The sequence below is a fragment of the Penicillium hordei genome (genome assembly GCF_028827395.1).
Source record: "Penicillium hordei strain IBT 12815 chromosome Unknown utg000001l_segment0_segment0, whole genome shotgun sequence".
Lineage (NCBI taxonomy): Eukaryota > Fungi > Ascomycota > Eurotiomycetes > Eurotiales > Aspergillaceae > Penicillium > Penicillium hordei.
In genome coordinates, this window is record NW_026623142.1 from 4,297,059 (window position 1) to 4,315,743 (window position 18,685).

The 18,685-nt window shown below is 47.1% G+C and overlaps 8 protein-coding genes across 8 annotated transcripts; 4 read left to right on the plus strand and 4 right to left on the minus strand.

Annotated features, from left to right (window-relative positions):
• Positions 1-1,260: 1,260 nt before the first annotated feature.
• Positions 1,261-2,456, minus strand: N7537_001629 (glycoside hydrolase family 5 protein; the record flags this gene model as incomplete). Its single annotated transcript, XM_056892687.1, has 4 exons — positions 1,261-1,796; positions 1,859-1,956; positions 2,016-2,080; positions 2,142-2,456. 4 exons carry the CDS (start codon positions 2,454-2,456, stop codon positions 1,261-1,263), a joined length of 1,014 nt encoding a protein of 337 aa, XP_056757682.1.
• A 2,134-nt stretch (positions 2,457-4,590) lies between these two features.
• N7537_001630 (uncharacterized protein) lies at positions 4,591-5,360 on the plus strand (the record flags this gene model as incomplete). The annotated part of the gene is made up of 5 exons (XM_056892688.1): positions 4,591-4,751; positions 4,805-4,833; positions 4,889-5,015; positions 5,073-5,200; positions 5,260-5,360. The coding sequence occupies 5 exons, from the start codon at positions 4,591-4,593 to the stop codon at positions 5,358-5,360; spliced, it is 546 nt and encodes a 181-aa protein (XP_056757683.1).
• Positions 5,361-6,683: 1,323 nt separating this feature from the next.
• Positions 6,684-7,283, plus strand: N7537_001631 (uncharacterized protein; the record flags this gene model as incomplete). Its single annotated transcript, XM_056892689.1, has 1 exon — positions 6,684-7,283. One exon carries the CDS (start codon positions 6,684-6,686, stop codon positions 7,281-7,283), a length of 600 nt encoding a protein of 199 aa, XP_056757684.1.
• Positions 7,284-7,529: 246 nt separating this feature from the next.
• N7537_001632 (M20 family metallopeptidase) lies at positions 7,530-8,931 on the plus strand (the record flags this gene model as incomplete). The annotated part of the gene is made up of 4 exons (XM_056892690.1): positions 7,530-7,622; positions 7,670-8,466; positions 8,520-8,659; positions 8,714-8,931. 4 exons carry the CDS (start codon positions 7,530-7,532, stop codon positions 8,929-8,931), a joined length of 1,248 nt encoding a protein of 415 aa, XP_056757685.1.
• Positions 8,932-9,565: 634 nt separating this feature from the next.
• Positions 9,566-11,461, plus strand: N7537_001633 (uncharacterized protein; the record flags this gene model as incomplete). The annotated part of the gene is made up of 8 exons (XM_056892691.1): positions 9,566-9,708; positions 9,762-9,855; positions 9,912-9,979; positions 10,039-10,095; positions 10,153-10,311; positions 10,361-10,730; positions 10,781-11,188; positions 11,261-11,461. The coding sequence occupies 8 exons, from the start codon at positions 9,566-9,568 to the stop codon at positions 11,459-11,461; spliced, it is 1,500 nt and encodes a 499-aa protein (XP_056757686.1).
• A 1,021-nt stretch (positions 11,462-12,482) lies between these two features.
• Positions 12,483-13,553, minus strand: N7537_001634 (uncharacterized protein; the record flags this gene model as incomplete). Its single annotated transcript, XM_056892692.1, has 1 exon — positions 12,483-13,553. The coding sequence occupies one exon, from the start codon at positions 13,551-13,553 to the stop codon at positions 12,483-12,485; it is 1,071 nt and encodes a 356-aa protein (XP_056757687.1).
• A 1,523-nt stretch (positions 13,554-15,076) lies between these two features.
• Positions 15,077-15,467, minus strand: N7537_001635 (Monooxygenase FAD-binding; the record flags this gene model as incomplete). Its single annotated transcript, XM_056892693.1, has 2 exons — positions 15,077-15,340; positions 15,405-15,467. The coding sequence occupies 2 exons, from the start codon at positions 15,465-15,467 to the stop codon at positions 15,077-15,079; spliced, it is 327 nt and encodes a 108-aa protein (XP_056757688.1).
• A 719-nt stretch (positions 15,468-16,186) lies between these two features.
• Positions 16,187-18,618, minus strand: cat2 (bifunctional catalase-peroxidase Cat2; the record flags this gene model as incomplete). Its single annotated transcript, XM_056892694.1, has 4 exons — positions 16,187-18,007; positions 18,062-18,099; positions 18,164-18,486; positions 18,563-18,618. The coding sequence occupies 4 exons, from the start codon at positions 18,616-18,618 to the stop codon at positions 16,187-16,189; spliced, it is 2,238 nt and encodes a 745-aa protein (XP_056757689.1).
• Positions 18,619-18,685: the final 67 nt, after the last annotated feature.

Consider the following 18,685-nt stretch of genomic DNA (forward strand, 5'->3'; position numbering starts at 1 on the left):
GCCGCCCCTTGACCACCTACTGCCCTATAGCACACTATTCTACACCCGCCTAGCAATATTTAGACTGCCTATAAACTATAGTCAAGGAATAATGTGTTTCACAAGCGAGCTGCGCAGCCCAAAACACATAGTAAAAGCGATAAATGACAACATGATAATACAACAACGGTTGTGGTTGTCTATATGAGCTTTTCCTTGTAGCCTAATGCCTTTTATATGATACCTAGCCACTTGTTAGAGTTTAGGGGAATTTAATAAATTAGTGACCGAGATATAGTTATATATATTTTAAAGTTCAGCGATGTATTTTTCGATACCATAATAATGCAAGTTCTTGATTTATTCAAAATTGATATATGGTAATAAAAATCGCTATCAATTGCTATTGGGAAGTAATAAAACTAAACAAAAACGTTGGTCGTTGAAATATAGCATCGCATTTACTATGTGTTTGGGGCTGCGCAGCTCACTTGCGAAATACGTTAGTATTAAAGTACCCCATAAAAGCTCATCAATTATATAGACATAGATCTGCCATCCCATACCATACATTGTCATACGGCCAGATTTCTGTCAGAGACCGCCAGACTTCTCGAATATCGTAAATGCTATTTACAACCAGCCGGGATTATACAAATGCCCCGGTTTTATAAACGGAAATCCATCCTTCGTAGGTATTCAAAGGTCGCGCATGCCCATTGTCTATCTGAAATACCATCACATTATTATCTCTAGCACTGAAAGTTGCTAAGCTTGAGGCGAAGCAGTCTCTGCGGATTGTGTGTCTGCACACAGCCTGTCAAATAAAAATTCGAAGAAAATCCATGGTGCTCGACAGTTAGAGATCGGTTCTACAACTACATCAAGCCTTGATGGGAAAACACAAAATGCTTGTAAGATATTGGTACTGAAAGTACATAATATAATCGAGTTAAATCAAGAAGAAAGAAAAAGTGAAGTAACGGTGCAGATAACAGTCAACCCTGAAAAAAGCGTACACGCCAAACTACCCATCAATCAAACCCCCCTCTCAGCTTCTCAACCCGAGATCAACTGTTGATTGACACACTGGTGGCAGTGGGGGTTTATCTAAATGCAGGCGGTCCCAAGCTCGCAACGTGCAATCAATTCAATTGAGGACACCGCACTCCTACATAGCAATGGGCCCCGTAAGGGACTAGCACAGGTGCAGGCAGAAGGTACTTCAGTGAAAGGATTGGCAGCAGATCTGTCAGTGGCGGTAGTCTTGGTAGAGCTGGATTAAGAAGAGACGAAGTACTTCTTGAGGATAGGAAGGTAGGTAGAGTAAGCAGGGCCGGTGCTAGGCTCCACGCTGAACATGTAAGATCCCCACTTGGGTCCGGCAGCCCACCACTCGGCGCCCGTCCAGACGTCAGTGTTCTCGGACATGTAGGAGAGCATGCCTTTGACGGCGGCCTCGCAGTTGGCATTGACACCACCGGCGAACTCGCCGAGGAAACCCTTCTTCTTGTTGTCCCGCAACCAGGTGGTGGCAGACTGGAGACGCTCCTTACCGATAGTGGCACTGACGCAGGACTCGGAGGTGCCGGAGCTGTCGCTATCAAGGTACTGGTGCATCTCGTAGACGATCTTATCCTCGGAGTCGGTAAGGGCCTTCAGGTTGTCGTTGTTAGTGGTCCAGGACCAGGCGCCAGTATAGCCGTTACCTTCGACGAAGATATACTGGCTAGTAGCGCCAGCGGCACGGATAGCATTAATAGCGGCCTGGTTCATTTTTAGGACGATGGTCTGGTCGATGTCGTGGTACTCGTTGTCTAGGGGGATAATATTAGTGCAAGAACAATGGCATGAGATTTACCACGGGGTGATCGCTTACTAGTGTCGAAGATAACCTTATCGTTAGAGGCGAACTTGGTAGCAAGGGCCTTCCAGAAGGCCCCGAAATCGGAAGTTGAGGTGATGATATTGCCATGGCTATATATAGACCATTAGTATCTAACAAGGATAGGTAATTCTGGTTTTAGTGCACTTACTATCTTCCGTAATTGTGGGGGTCGATAACGGCGTATGCACCGCTATCGGTAATGAACTTGACAGTCTACCAAGCGGAATTGTTAGAACTTAGGAGGATCAATAGCCAGGATAGACACATCACGTACAGAGGTAAGGCCGGCCAGGTAAGTGGCATCCAGGGGGCCGGTAAGGCTAGTAGGCATCATACGCTCCATCAAGAAGGGCACACGGAAGACATTCATGCCCTGATCTCTCAAGATCTTAACCTGGGAAGTATCGGGCCAGGCGTAATCACTTCCCAGAGTACCGGGAATGTTATTACCGAATTCGGCACCGGACTCGCTCACGCCGAACCAAGTAAATCCATTGGCACGCTTCTGGACATCAGCGCTCTGCTTGGTGGGGTATGCGCAGGCCATGGTTGCGGCGCTGGCAGCCAGAATAATTTGAGCAAACTTCATTGTGAAGTGTGAAACAGAATATCGAGCCTGAGAGAGCGAAGAATGTGATCGAATAGAGGTAAAAGAATGAATATCAAGCACAAGGCTAGAAGTTTGAATGAAAAAGAATGAATGTATGCACGAAGCAAGAGTGAAGCCTGGGAGGGCCATCTGCTTTATATAGCCATGGCCTCCTAGGAGGCACCAAATACCTCTTAGCCTACAGAGTAGAGTAACAAGCAATCTTCTTGTTATAACAGAGTGGATTCACTGTTCGAGATGTCACTTGAAAACCAACTCGGCCCTATGATAACCGGGATACCTAAATGAGAGATGCTTAAGATGAAACATCATGCGGCATTAAAAACATAGGTTAATGTCTATTGTTTCGCTTGCATACTTTTCCAAAAGGAAGACGGAAGGTCCTCCGTTACAAACTTGTACGGCGATTATCCACTTCCGATTAGCCCTAGTCATAATTCACGGGCACACACCTACTTGACCATAATTTTTCAAGAATAGTTCTACGCTTTTAATAAAGAAAAAAGATCCACCATTTCTCCTTTCATTCTTAGAAGTCTAAGTAGCTAATAAGGCTCTACCCTTTTAATACGTTTAGCTTTTAGAAAATCAAGAGCGAATTAATGGCATGGGGAGGTTGAACTAAGGTGGTGAAATACGTCTGCAAAGTTGTATTCGGCATACCGGGTGTGGGGCTATGAAGATGCTTATGTGGTGTGGCTTTTCGCCGCAGCGTGCTTTTGCACAACCTGACAGAAATCTGACTGTACGACAAATGTATGGCATGAATGGCAGATGGCAGATGGCAGATACAGGAGCTACAGTGGTGTTTCATTAATATTTAAACCCCAATACTTCCACCATTGACCGCTTTTATATCGCCTACCTATTCCTACTAGGGCTCAGGAGAGGTTACCACCTCTTTTCTCTCTCTTTTTTTTACCTCTCTAGTTCCATCTCTATATTACCCTAGACTCGTTCCGGGCGTATACGCGAGCTAAAACATTTGGTTTTGAATATTATCAACGTTCTACCGGCAGGAAATAAGTGAGTCTCGGACCTTGCAAAGGTACTGGGGTTTAAATTTTGATGAAACATGACTGTACGTGCAATTACTGAGGTTCAAGCCGCTGCTCGGCCGGTATTGGTAGGTAGACCCACCCGTATTCATTTTCTCAGTTCTGCTATTTATATCCCTAGTCCCTAGTTGGGTTATACGCTAATGGCTAATGCAACGCCTTTCCGTTGGATCATATACCTAATCTGACCAATGAGATATCAATCTCTTATACTATTGCTAATATTAAAATAGTTATACAATAATAAATAATACGGATATTCGAAGCTACTAGATATCTAGCGGTACAACAAATGTATGGTATGGCTCAGTGATATATGACACTGAAATGATAAAACCCGCTATTTTAACAATCTGTATACATCACCTGCAATGTTGACTGGCCGGTAATTTCACACTGTGGCCTCTGTCTATTCAGTCGAATTTCTTACTTGAGCTAACAGCAGGCGGAAGTCCGATTGAAATAGGTAATGTAGTTCGGAAGAGACTCCGCTAGAGTGCCACCAATGGGCCATTGAAGAGAAGATCTACAATGCATTACCAACCAAAGAAAACAATTCCAAATGATATCATTTGTCTAACGCCTTATCCTTATGCCATATTACTTATTTATATGGTCTGATAAACGTCCTAAGTCCATCTTTGACTCTTCTTGTTAGCTACTTCCCTTTTCAATTGTGAGAGTATGCTCGTCTCCTTTGGGCTGTTAGTGGAAGTCCGAGGCTATTGTTGTAGACTATTGTTGTATCTAAAACTATATCAGTTTGATGTTGAAAGATGCGCACAGAACAAACAGTGGGGGGGTTGTTTTGTATCCTTCGTATACCATAACGTGAGACATGAGGAAGATGATCCTTTCCAATTTTCACACGGGAGAAGGGTACTGCAATTCTATCAGATGGTCCTATTATCTTAGGTATTGAATTATGAATAGTGTCTGTAGTATCAAATTACCATTATAAAAGGAAGCTGTTTGTCTCGAAGTTTTCAGAGCATCACAAACCTACCAACCAAATTGACCAACAAATAATTGATTCTTCTTTGACTTGATAAAAGATGCAGCTTCTCTCTCTTTTTGGCTCTTTGGCTCTGATGACTGCGGTAGTTTCCGCGGCCGATCGAGGCAGCTATTCCAGTCCTGGGATCGGGGATCGCAAGAAGGCGATCTTGGATGCTGGTGGCAACACTCGTGATATGGCCATTGCCATGCTGGAGACGTGAGTCTACTTGTTTGGTATCCGTTCCTAATAACCTAGCTTACAACTACTAGCAACACCATGACCACGGACTACACTTATGGTATGACCAAGAGTTAGCCAGCAAAACTAGTAGTGGTGCTAACATCCACTTATAGGCGATGGAAAGTCAGGCGATGGCACAAACTTCGGCGTGTTCAAGCAGAACTGGTATATGCTGAGAAACTCTGCATCCGAATTCCTTGGTCAGAGCGTAGCCGAGGTCTCCAATGGTGCTATTCTCAAGTAAGTTTTGGTATAGCCGATAAGCCGAGGTGTATCAAGCTAATACTCGAGTGCTAGTTCGGACCTAAAAAAGGACATCCAGGCTCGCCACGACGGCGAGAAGCACTTCGGATATGAAACTTGGTTCAGTGGTCACCGCAATGGAGAATCAGGTGTTAATAACCCGGGCACAGCTGATATCCAAAGTGGGTTTCATCTGACATGATCCCCTAATTCACGACCTTTTTACTGACTTTATCGACAGCGTACATCAATGGTGTGACATGGATTCAACAGCAGATCGAGAGTGACGACAAGTACCAGACCGACGACACTCGCTTCTGGATTGATGTCGTGCCTATCTAAATAAATGACATCTAGAGGCAGACAGCTAGCTACACATCCCGGAATAAAGCTCTGCGCTTTGTGCCGCGTGGTGTTCTTCGCAGCCGTCACACATCACTCGGGAGCGCATTCCTTTCGCTCATCTACTCTCTATTCTATTCTATTCGCCCTCTTACTGAGGTAGTAAGACTTAGTTATGAAATTTCATACGAACACACTCCTACTACCAAAACCTTCCTGTTTCTAGTAGGCACAGATTGCGTCTTGTATGTTGTCAGAGAACTGCTTATGTCGTGCTGAACTCTGAGCCACTAGATATGGAGCCAGGGGGAACCAAATTAGTCTTAATCAGTCCCGTTGAAGAACTCAAGCCCTTCCTAGATTATCACACGATACTTTTAGACAATAGCGTAACAGACGAGGCGCTTTGCATTGTACCTCAACTTCGCTTCCTTACTCGTGGGAATTTTATTCGGTTTGGCCATATCCTTCTATAAGTCTATTAGTCGAAGCCCCGTCCGAAGGGTTACGACGGGAAGCTTGTGAGGTGGCTTATACTTGACAGTCGTGAAGTGAGTGGTAGTGTTACCGTCGACATAATGGATGCAGAACTGATCAGGTCTCGGGTGGTACACTTGACTGTTGGTTGGCATCCGCCTCAATGATATCCTTGTCATTTAGAGAATTCGTATGGTTGCTGAACTAGATGTCATCGCCAAATGTAGAAACGGAAGACTCAGATTTGATAATACCCTGAAGTCAAGCAACTTTATGAAGGGTGACATGCTTTGCTTAAAGAATTAGAGGGGCATGGATTTGATTCCGCGCAGTCCTTAAGCTGCCACTTCCTTTTTTGATTTAATACAATTTGACCGGAACTAAATATATATCAAAGAGTGCCGCCGGATACAGTAAATATCACGGCGTCAAGTAAAAAAAATTTTTTTTTTCGCAGCATAGATGAGGTAGAAGCCTGCGACTGACTGGCGTGCCCGAACTTGCATCTGGAATGGGTGACAAGTGAAGCAAGTGAGAGAGGCGGAGGACGAGCGGCGAAGACGGGCCTTTCATATTGGGAGCATTGAAGGGAGGTTACGTGACGACGTAGTAAGGCGCTAAATTTAAAACGGCAAAACTAACCTGATATAGTACTTCATAGATCCGCCGTCTACATTGGCAATACTAATTTAATGCTACCTATGGACACCCACGATTTGTTGATCACCAGCCTCATGATGTAACTACTTCAATAACAATATTACGTCGCAATGACATACAACCAGCGATTGAAACCAGTTGGAACATATTTAGATCTAAAAGTGTTTCTCTCGTAGTAGATGCAGCATGGAAGGCACCGTCTCGATCCACCACGGCTCCTACGAGGCCATCCCTACCACAGCCTCGCCAGGTCTGAAATTCCTCCAAAGATTCCTACCAGCGCTAGACTCCCTCACTCCCGCCGAAAACCCCATTAGCCCTTTCTTCACTCCCAGCGCTCCCATCCTCATCGGCAGCGATCCACCAACAGCCGCAAGCCAAGCAGTCCCTCTTATGGAAGTACGCAGCCATCACATCTGCAAATTCCACCATCATGTCCATCTCGCATGGGATATAGACCTTGGGAGGGACATAGGTCCTGTTCAAACATCGTACAACAGGACCGCTCCAAACGAAGAGGCCGCACAAAAGGGACAGCTCTATGCCCCGCTAGCTGGGAACATCCAAATGAAGCGCACGGTTATGTTCGAAGCGACTTCGGAAACAACATTCAAAGAGGACCCTGACCAGTTCGCAGTCCGAGTCCGAGAGTTCAACATTCTCGATTTGGAAGGTCGTGATGAGTCGGATCTGCAGATCGTTGAAATGCGCATCTTTTTGGATCAGAGACCTATCCAGGCCCATTCTGCAAGTCTGTTTACCGGGTCTGGTTATTCCGGAGATTAGTGGGCGCTGAAATGTAGATTGCATAATAGAATGAGATGGATGTGCTTTGCTTCTCCACTGCGGAATCCTTTTAAACAACCCCCGCTCCACCCCACTTGGGATGTGTCGTGATGCCTTATCTTCGGAGATGATGTTCGGGAAGGGGTTCCTTTTTTGGTTGGTCTTCCTCGCCTCTTTGCCTTTTAAGGTTGCATTGCCCAGTCCCAACATTCGTGAACAACTCTGATTTTTTGACAATTGAACAAAATGTTGCCAGTACAGGGACAAGCAGAGATCATCCACAATGTTTGTGGGGCTTTGGATAAGTATGAATCCAAGCTCAGTGAGATAAATCAGAAGGTGCGTATCATCTAGCAAACGCACTAGACTTTATTAACGTTCGATAGATCTGGTCGAATCCTGAGCTGGCATTCAAGGAGTACAACGCCCGCGACAATATCTGCGAATTCTTCGAGTCGCTCGATGCTGGATACGAAGTTAATAGAAAGGCCTATGGCATTGAGACAGCGCTCGAGGTGATTTATACTCGCGGTGAGGGCGGACGTATCGTGGCTTTCAACGCAGAATACGATGCCCTTCCCGGCATGGGACATGCATGTGGCCACAATCTGATCGCTACAAGTTCCATCGCGGCCTTCCTGGCTACCTGTGAGGCAATGGCTACTCTGTATTCAGATGGGCTTGGTTATTCGGTTCGGCTGCTGGGCACTCCCGCCGAGGAGGGTGGCGGTGGAAAGCTCCTGCTCATCGACGCGGGCGCATACAAAGACGTGGACGCATGCTTCATGGTCCATCCATTCCCGGTACTTTCCGGCACCCCGGATCTTATCAGTTCCAGTTCATGCACGGGGATGTATCTCGCAAACGACAAAGTTCAGGTGACATTCACTGGCAAACCGGCGCATGCGTCGGCTGCGCCGTGGGAGGGCGTCAATGCCCTAGACGCTGTGGTGTCTGCGTACGTGAACATTTCGATGCTGCGACAGCAGATATTGCCTACGCAAAAGATTCATGGGGTTATTTCGCGGGGTGGAGAGAGACCGAATGTTATTCCTGCCTCTACGACGGTTGAATACTATATGCGATCGGAGACTGTAAAGACATTGAAACCATTGACTGCGAAAGTCCTTAAATGCTTTGAGGCTGCTGCGACTGCTACTGGCTGCACGGTGGAATACGAATGGTATGAAAAATTGGCGATGTTCTATTGTTACGCTTCGCTAACCCATTGGCTAGGGAAGCCGCGTATAAGGATATGAAGATCAATAAGCCTATCTGTGACAGCTACGTCTCTGCTATGAACACTATGGGCCACAATACTATCTTTGATGCCGTAGGGCAGGTAGGAGGTCTTAGCGGAGGGTCGACCGATATGGGTGAGTAAAGTTCATTACGGTGCAGCCAGAGGCTGACTATTCACTCCGATATAGGCAACGTCTCATATGAAGTACCTGGCTTCCACGGTGGATTCTATATTCATGCCGATGGTGTGAACCACACCCCACAATTTACTGCCGGGGCTGGATCTGAGGATGGGTTCAAGCGTAGTTTACACTGTGCCGCGGGGATGGCCGTGGTGGCATGCCGGGCATTAGTCGATGAAAGTTTCGCCAATGCCATAAAGTTGGACTTTAAGAAGGGCATATAATTGTGAATACTAGGCTTGATTTAGCGTGCTCTCGTGTTTCCCGTGAGACCTTTGAAATTGAAATGCAAGTGTATGACACATCGTCCTTGGCAACAGGTTTCCCTATCAGTATAATGACGATTAGGAATTGTCGCGGAATAGCGCGGCCTTTGTAGCATATCTCAAACCCTCGTGTTCATAGATAACCATACCAGATGCCGATGATCGACAGCGGAGTCAATTGCCGTACTTAGCATCCGCTGAGGGGGAAGTGGAGGCCCCCCCAAGCTCGGCTCCATGTTGACTTGCAATCCCCGTATTTTAATTGACGGACACCGGATTTATGGGAAGTGGGGTGCCGAGCGATTAGCTGGCTCGCCTGTTCTCCGGGATTAGCATCGTGGGGAAATTCTGATAACAATCTTAAATCTAAACTATGCGTTTCAATTGGTTGATATATTTGATACCCCCTTGGATGATAGCTTAGGGCCCACCGCGGAAACCCGCCGGGGCTTTAGGAATAGTAGGTTCAGGCGAACTTTGTTAGGCAGATTTTGTGGCGAGGAAGTTGAGAGCGATACCGGCTGTGTGGTGGGTTTGAATAAGAAGGCACTGAGTGTTCCTCATCTGGACTTGCTTTTGTTTAATTTTCGCGATGCAACCCTACGAGACCAACCTAGATGAGAAGGACATGAAGGGAGGTGAGTCACTTGGCCGGGACCTTGATCTTGGCCAAGTGCTCGCTATCCAACCAACGACTAGGGAGGAACGGAAGGTGTTATGGAAGCTGGATCTTATGTGAGTGTTCTAGCTGATTATATCTACGTGTGCATGTATCTGACCCAAGGAAGTCTGGTCCCATTGATGGGAGTCGCATATTTCCTCCAATTCCTCGACAAGCTCGCCTTAAGTCAGGCGACACTATTTAATTTACGAGAAGATCTGGTATTTACTCCTATACAGCTGTTTATCAATGAAGATGTGCTTACAGAAAGTTATAGTACTTGAAAGGATCTGAATATTCATGGGCATCTGCGATCTTCTATTTTGGTTACTTTGCCTGGAGTTGGTATGTATTGAAGTCTCCTCTACCTCTGCCTCTAATCACCAATACTAATCCGACAATAGGCCCAGTTCATATATTATCGTTCGACTTCCTATTGGGAAATACATCTCAGTCTCAGTGTAGGGGTTTCCTCACTCGCGGATATTTGGCGCCAACGATGATACTAACTTTATAAGGTTCCTTTGGGGTGGAATCCTAATGTGTCATGCTGCTTGTTCTAATTGGAGTGGACTTATGGCCGTCCGTTTCTTCTTGGGAGTAGGCGAAGCGGCAATTGCGCCGGGCTTCACATTGCTCACGGGAATGTTTTATAAACGTGAGGAACAACCTCTACGGTAAGTCTTCCGAATCGAGGTGGACCTAGGACTCACTAACAAGCTTTAGACAATCTGCCTGGTTCTTCGGAAACTGTATTGCTGTACTCATTGGTGGTGTTATTGCCTACGGCATTGGGACTATTAACACGACAGTTATTGCCCACTGGAAACTCTTGTTCCTTATTCTCGGCGCCATCACTTCGACTTATGGTCTCGTGTTATTCGTTTTGCTACCGGACTCGCCTGCCAAGGCCATATTTCTGAACCCCAATGAGCGGGCTATTGCTGTGCAGCGCACTCTGAAGAACAAAACTGGAGTCATGGATACCGGTGTGTTCAAGTGGTCACAGGCTGTTCAAGCCATAAAAGATCCTCAGACATGGCTTTTGGTTCTCAACTCTTTCGCGTCGAACCTAGCAAATGGTGGTCTTACTAGCGTGAGTGTTTACGTTCATATCCCTGGGGTTGAAACTTAATGCTGTTTTAGTTTACGTCGATTATCACTGCCGGGTTCGGCTTCACTGATCTCAAGGCCCTTATTATGCAAATGCCCCAGGGTGCCGCCCAGATCGTGTTTTTGCTGATTACCTCCATCATCGCGACCTTTATCCCATCTTCCCGTATATTAGGAATGTGTCTCAACACGGTCATTTCTATTGTGGGATTGATCCTTATCTGGAAGCTCAACCCCGACGATCAAGCTGGGCGAATGGTTGGGTTGACGTTAGCTGTCGTCTACGCTATCAACCTTCCCATCTCGTTGAGTATAGTTACGTCGAACGTGGCTGGATTTTCGAAAAAGAGTGTCGTCAGTTCGCTGCTTTTCATAGCATACTGCGTTGGGAATATCGTGGGCCCTCAGTTTTTCCTTGCCTCGGAGGAGCCATCGTACCCAGTAAGTGCTCATTTTATTCCTAGGGATTTATATCGCAAAATGCGAAACTAACGCCACGGCTGTTTAATATAGACTGGCATCAAGGCTTCTATGTCAGGTTTGATTCTGAGCCTTTTCTTCCTCCTGTGCTTATACTCCTACTACACGTGGGAGAATCGTCGACGAGACAGGTTGTATGGTTCACTTGAGCAGATCACTGTGGGGGCGGAGTTACAGGATGAACTATCCAACAAGACTGATCGCGAGATCGAGAGTTTCCGGTATCTTCTATAGATGGGGCAGTGAGGTCGTGCCAATATCACATTGTTCAACTAGCGAGTTTTAGAAGCTGTTATATCCAAGGAGGGGTATTTCTAGTAGCATTGTAACATAGTTCATGTGTATCATACCTACAATATTCAGCTGATTCTTCAGTGAGCTTGTGGGGAGAATGCTGCAATTTCCACTCAACTGAAATCGTCCGGTAGCGAAAAGGTGTTCATAGCCGGTTATGCATGATGAGACCTATCGGCCACCTAGCACAGGGCTTTATACCACCAACTCAGTCTTCTCTATTCGGCAAATAGTCCTACGGCGAATAGAAGAACGGTGAATGGCTCGCCTCTCGCTCAACAGTTTGATAGAGCGAAAACAAAGAGAACCAGCCATCCGTGCCCGTTTAGGAATTTAGCCATCCGTACCTGTCACCTCATCTAGCAATCTAGTTTCTTAGTTTAATATCCACTTGTGCCCATGTTCTGGACCTTGAGCACCGACATCATTTCCCCTCTCTTTCAAATAATTACTCTTACTTAAGTTCATGAGGCGGTCATAGCTTCGACGGATGTGTCGAGTTTCTTTGTTATATCTGCAAGTACCCGCGGACTGTTTCCCATATGCGGAAGCAGACCCCGGCACACGTGTTAGGCCTGTAGGTTGGCGCTTCTCGTGTTTTCATCCTGGAAATTGGGAAAATACATAGATATCGAATCTGATATTTTGCATTCATCTTCACATCCATCCTGTTCTTTTGTTGCCTTGGAACTACGCTATACTGTGCTGTATATTATGAAGATGGGAGGGTTGGTGGTAATTCAATCGATATAATATATGAATGGGTACAAATTTTTCAAAATACACAAAATTAATACAAATCAAAACATACAATAACAAGCATGTCGATAGCGACAGGGGTATAAAGCAAAAAAGGTGGCCGCCCAGTGATGATTCGACTATCCTCAGCCGAAGTTCATCTTGTAGTATGTACAATCACGCATGCAAAATTATGTCCCCCCTAAGTCACCAACATCTGCTCTTACTTCGGGCACTCGAGTAATGTCATTTCAACCGTAGAGTGCGTATCAGACGAGTGCATCCGAGCCCGAGTACTTTCCTGTGACCCATCAGAGCTCACAGTCAACATTGTTTGGCGCATTGCCTCATGGAAATCGTACGTGCCACTGCGCGCGGAGTGCGGCGTCGAGGACACAGTATTTGTAACACCAGAGATAGTTTGCGCCTCGGTATCCTGCGACGGGGAACTATTTGCGAGCATATCGAAGATGTTGATGTCGGCTGAACCACTCACGTTTCCACGAGCCCCTTGGCACAACGTGCACGAATAAGTGCGTGTCAGATCGCGGAGTTGAGTTAGGGCGTGGAATTCAAGTTTCAGTTTGATGCTGTAGGCGACTATCCTTCCGCAGGCGACAAAGTAATGGAATTGGAACTCGACGATAATGACTAATATGTTGAGGACGATGCCGATGAGATTGACGAAGAGGATTCGGTAGATAATTCTTTGCCCTTGGGGACCTTTGGATTCAAAGACGGGCTTGAGCGCTCGGAGAGCTTCGCGGACGTAGATAGCACACATTAATGTGTCTTGGGTGGCGAATCCAGTTGTTTGAAAACGGTCGTAGATGTATGCTGTGCGGCCGAGCGGTATATTAACATTTTTGAGAAAGAATAGTGCTGTCATGGGAATGTGGAGGACGAAAGCATTGGCTATGATGCACCATAGGACCCATCGTACATGGCGGGTGTCGGCAACAACGAGGTGCAATCTTGACCATAGCACTGCCGCCTGTCCAGTTACCATGCACATCCAGCCCACGACAAACGGGATCGACACTGAAGGGGTAGAGGCTAGGTTGGTATAGCGAAGTTGCCCTGGAATGCCATGTAACAAGATTCCCCAGGCGGCAATTTGCATGCTCCAGAAGTATACCCCACTATACTTTTGGAACTTATCAAATATGGCAATTATAACTTCAATTGCATTCCACGCTGAAATTGCGAACATAGACAATATCTGGACGGTCCCCATGTTGGCACTGAAAATGTGACTCGCCTCCGGAGAGAGGTTGCTCATCGGGTCATCCATGGCGCGGGAATGGGTTGGGCCATGCGGAGAAATCAACCGGTGGGAAAAGAAAAGGATATATTGATCACAGCTCGGACGCAGGTCCCACATGGCTGACAGATCCCATGGAGACTCGCCTTGGGCGCCTCATCTTAGGCCACGGGGTCGGACAGGATAAGGTTGACTGTTGATGTCGAGGGTGGATCATACCACTGTTGAGTCATGCCTCGTCGCAGAAATGAGAGAAAATGCGACAAATGCACTCTATGATACTAGCACACGGGGATCACGGCCAGATGTTCCGGTTCATTAGACAATCATTGATCGCATGGGGATTCCAAATCGGCTATTGGTGGCAATGATCGCTGGAATTATGAGGATCCCAGTTTCTCCTCCCCCTTAATCATGTTGGTTGAAGAGCTCATTGGACACGGCAAACGAAGAGTCGAATGTCAAGAGGTTATCGGCGCGCTAAACAGGGATGCTCGGGATCTCAAACAAAGAAACCCAGCTAGAATTTGGGCACTGATCACATTTTCTTTTCGCCAGTGGCGCTTTGTAATAGGAGTCCAGGCCTCGCATAGATGAATTCAGGCGTTGCTAATAATGAAATCATAATCAAGCTGAAGATATATGGAATAGGGCGTAAAGAGAAGAAGATTGACGTTCATGCTGACTGAGGCTTGGCGTCCGTTGAAGGGACATGGGGCCAAAGCGTAGTACTTTGCACATGAAACCTTCTCTACGGAGTACTCCGTCCTCAAATACAAGAAAAGTATAGATTCACCGCTTCGATATTCAAAATATGTGTTTAAATAGGTGAACCGTGACACGTACATCCAAAAGCTCAGGCGCTAAAATGCCTACTGTGGGGAATAGATGCGACGGTAGGAAAAGCATATATTAATAGATTGGACTCCCTAAGTCATGTACCCCTTATTGGACATGTAATCTTTGAAATTTGTGTTGTATCCAATCTCATCTCCTGATTCTCATTGAATTTCTTCCCGATTAATACGATCAACGTCCAGTTCTCGATAATTAGGTCTGGATAATTAGGGCGTTTCCAGCCTCTATCCCCGTTGATTGAAAATTGCGATATGAGCTGCGGTATGTGAAGAAAGCAAGCCAGTCCTATAGTTAATCAAATGAACAAGATAGATCGCCCACTGCGAGTTAGGGACCGGCCATGGGATCCACCCAACGTTCAACTGCTGAACCTCATCGATTAATGGTCGCATTGCTCGTGGGTAATTTTAAACGCTTGTGACAAATCCTCGCTGCGAGCAATCTCTCCAGCCAGTACATATGCCCCAACTAGGCCCGGCAGGAGCTGAGATATACCTTGCACATATTGTTGTCGCTTTCAACCCATGGGACAAACCAGTTGGCCACACGTATTTCGAGCTGGTCATATGCATACGGAGCACCAGGGGGTGAAATGTTCCTTTAAATGTGCAAGCCCTGCCCGTCTGCTCCAACAAGTAAATCGAATGTGGATCGAATGTGTCCGAAGAGCCGTCGGAAAAGTACGTGACTACCCCTCAGCCATTTTCCGTGAAGGGGTCCACCGTCCTGCCAAAGAAATACTCCACGTTGTCTTTTGTTGCTTCGTATAACATGCGCACAGGATCTCCCGGCATGATCTCATACTCGGATGTTAGAGACTTTGCACCCTTGCCAGATTTGTTGGCGAGGGTCGTCACCTTGACATTGCCCTTGGTGTCAATGAGGGAGACACCTGCCTCGTCAACGAGTTTTCGGCGAACCGCGTAGGTGAGACCCATGCGTTTGACGGCCTCAATGCCCTGTCCACGACGCTCTCAGCACAGGGAAACGTTCGACGACACCAATTTAGTGACCGATTCATGCGAGCCAGTAGGCCAAGGCCGGACCTGCAACACCTCCACCGCAAATGAGGACTTTCAGAGCCATTTTGTCGAGATAATTCAGGAAAGGGTTAGGAGGGACAACGCATTCTCTGTCCAACCGTCAATAGTCCGGACGTAAATATTAGGTGTAACAGGCTGGTACAGTCGCGTTCCCAGTCGCACCCGCACAGTTCGGATATGACGGGCATTTGCAGCTTGATGCAGAAAATACTGGCTTGTGAATGCAGGTCACCACTTTTGAATTGGATATATCTCATCAGGTAAATCATTTCGGACTCATTATCTAAGCCCGCGTGACGAAGGGTGCCAATACGAACTTAGTCCTATTAGCTATCACTGCTAGCAAGAGATTACCTAGTTACCTAGGTACGCAAGGTATTGTTCATTCGCTGTTGATCATTGAGGACTCGGGAGCCGGAGCCCCAGGCCCCCGGGTGTCAACTTTGAGGGCTGGCTCGCTACTATCACCCACGTTAGTTAGGCCATAAATGGCCTGGGAATGGACTTTGCTTATCGAGCTTGCAGTGTGATTTTTCTTTTACCCAGTCTATATGAAAGATTCTCTACAAATCAATTGCTTGATAAGTTATATATCTACATTATACATCCACATACATAAGCATACATAAGAGGGAAATACTACGTGCCAGATTAGCCAATACGTTAAGTTTTTGAAGGATAGCATCATGATGAAACTACAATTTTGATTCATGATCCAGCTAAATAACACCAGAGAATATGATATAATAATCAACAAATTATTCACAAGCGAGAACGGCCAGTAGCAGGGAAACAGGGGATATCATAACGGTCCAAATTCATAACCTTGTCCCAGGCAGCAACAAAGTCTTTCTTAAACTTGTCCTGGGCATCGGAGCTGCCGTACAGCTCAGAAAGAGCACGGAGCTCAGCATGGTGACCGAATATCAGGTCAACACGAGTAGCAGACCACTTCTTGGCACCAGTCTTGCGGTCGAAACCTTCAAACTGCTCACTATCATCGCTAGTTGGTTTCCAGACAGTGTTCATGTCGAGCAAGTTGATGAAAAAGTCGTTGCTCAGCTGGCCAGGGCGGGAGGTGAAGACACCATGCTTGGATCCATTCCAGTTAGCGTTCAGGGAACGCAGACCACCGACTAGGACGGTCAATTCAGGGGCGGAGAGGGTCAGCTGCTGCGCTTTGTCGATGAGGAGCTGCTCGGTGCGGACACGAGGAGTCGAGTTGCCGTAGTTACGGAAACCATCGGCGAAGGGCCGGAGCCAGCCGAATGAGTCGACATCTGTTTGCTCCTGGGTGGCATCGTTGCGGCCAGGGGTGAAGGAGACAGGGATACCCGCGGATCTTTCAAGGGCGGCAGATCCAGCAAGCACAATCAGATCAGCGACCGAGACACGCTTTTCGCCGTTTTGGGCACTGTTGAAGCGGCTTTGGATATTCTCCAACAAACTGAGAACTTCTCGCAACTGAGCTGGGTTGTTGACGTCCCAGTCCTTCTGGGGAGCGAGACGGATGTGGGCACCGTTGGCACCTCCACGCTTGTCACCACCGCGGAAGGTAGAAGCAGATGCCCAGGCAGTGGCAATCAACTTGGTCGGCTCAATACCGGATGAGAGAATCTCGTTCTTGAGGGCAATTATGTCGCCATTGTCAATCATAGCGTGTGTGGGAACAGGAATAGGATCCTCCCAGAGAGAGACCTCCTTGGGGATCTCAGGGCCCAACCAGCGAGCGCGAGGGCCCATGTCACGGTGTAACAGCTTGAACCACGCACGAGCAAATGCATCGGCAAGCTGATCAGGGTGCTCGAGGAAACGACGGGAGATCTTCTCGTAAGCGGGATCAAAACGCAGAGAGAGATCGGTGGTTAGCATCTGAGGCCTGTGCTTCTTGCTTGGGTCAAAGGCATCGGGGATGATATCGTCCGCATTCTTAGCGACCCACTGGTTAGCACCAGCGGGACTCTTAGTCAACTCCCAGTCGAACTTGAACAGATATTCCAAGAAGTTGTTACTCCACTTGGTAGGAGTACTTGTCCAGGTCACCTCCAACCCACTGGTGATAGCATGAGGGCCTACTCCAGAGCCGTGCTTGTTGTGCCATCCTAGGCCCTGTAACTCAATGCCGGCACCTTCGGGCTCCTGTCCAACATTATCGGTAGGGGGTGCAGCACCGTGTGTCTTTCCGAAAGTGTGACCACCAGCAATCAAGGCGACGGTCTCTTCGTCATTCATAGCCATACGAGCGAATGTGATACGGATATCTCTGGCAGCAGCGACAGGGTCAGGGTTTCCATCAGGACCTTCAGGGTTGACATAGATCAAACCCATGACGACCGCGGCCAGCGGGTCCTCGAGGTCTCGAGTCTTAATATCGCTTTGCTTAGCCTTCTCCTCTGCGGTCTCAGCCTCGTATCGAGCCTCATTAGTAAACCAGACGTTCTCACTTCCCCAGTACACCGACTCATCGGCTTCCCAGACATCAGGACGACCTCCAGCAAATCCGAATGTCTTGAAGCCCATAGATTCTAAGGCAACGTTGCCAGTTAGAAGCAGAAGATCTGCCCACGAGATTTTGGTGCCGTACTAAGTGCTGGGATTAGGATGCAGAAATCTAGTATGTAAGTGTATGGTACTCACCTTCTGCTTTATGGGCCAAAGTAATCGGCGGGCCTTGTCTGAAAATAGAAGATACATATCAGTATAATATAAATGTTGACTCGATTACTAATGGAAACCTACCAAGGGAGACGTTATCGGGCCAAGAGTTCAATGGTGCAAAACGCTGCTGGCCCTGGCCACCACCACCGCGGCCATCGAAAACTCTATATGTTCCAGAGCTATGCCAGGCCATTCGGATGAAGAGACCACCATAATGACCAAAGTCAGCTGGCCAGAACTCTTGAGAGTCGGTCATGAGGGCGTGAAGGTCCTTCTTGAGGCCCCAGTAATCGAGGGTCTTAAAAGCAGCGGCATAATCAAAGTCCTTGCTTTGGGGGTTGGTAGCATCAGTATGCTGGCGGAGAATACCCAGCTTCAAGGAGTTGGGCCACCAGTCAGTGTTGCTGAAGCATAAAATCAGTATTTGAAACTATAGGGGGAATGTGGAATGTGCCGAGGTAAGAGAACTAGGGATCATACCGAGTGCCACCTCCAGCAACATTGCTCTTCTTATGTGCAACAGGACATTCACTCATGATGAAAGTTGTTATGGGAAAGAAAACGGGGAATATAGAGAGGAAGAAAAGTGTCAGAGAAGAGGAC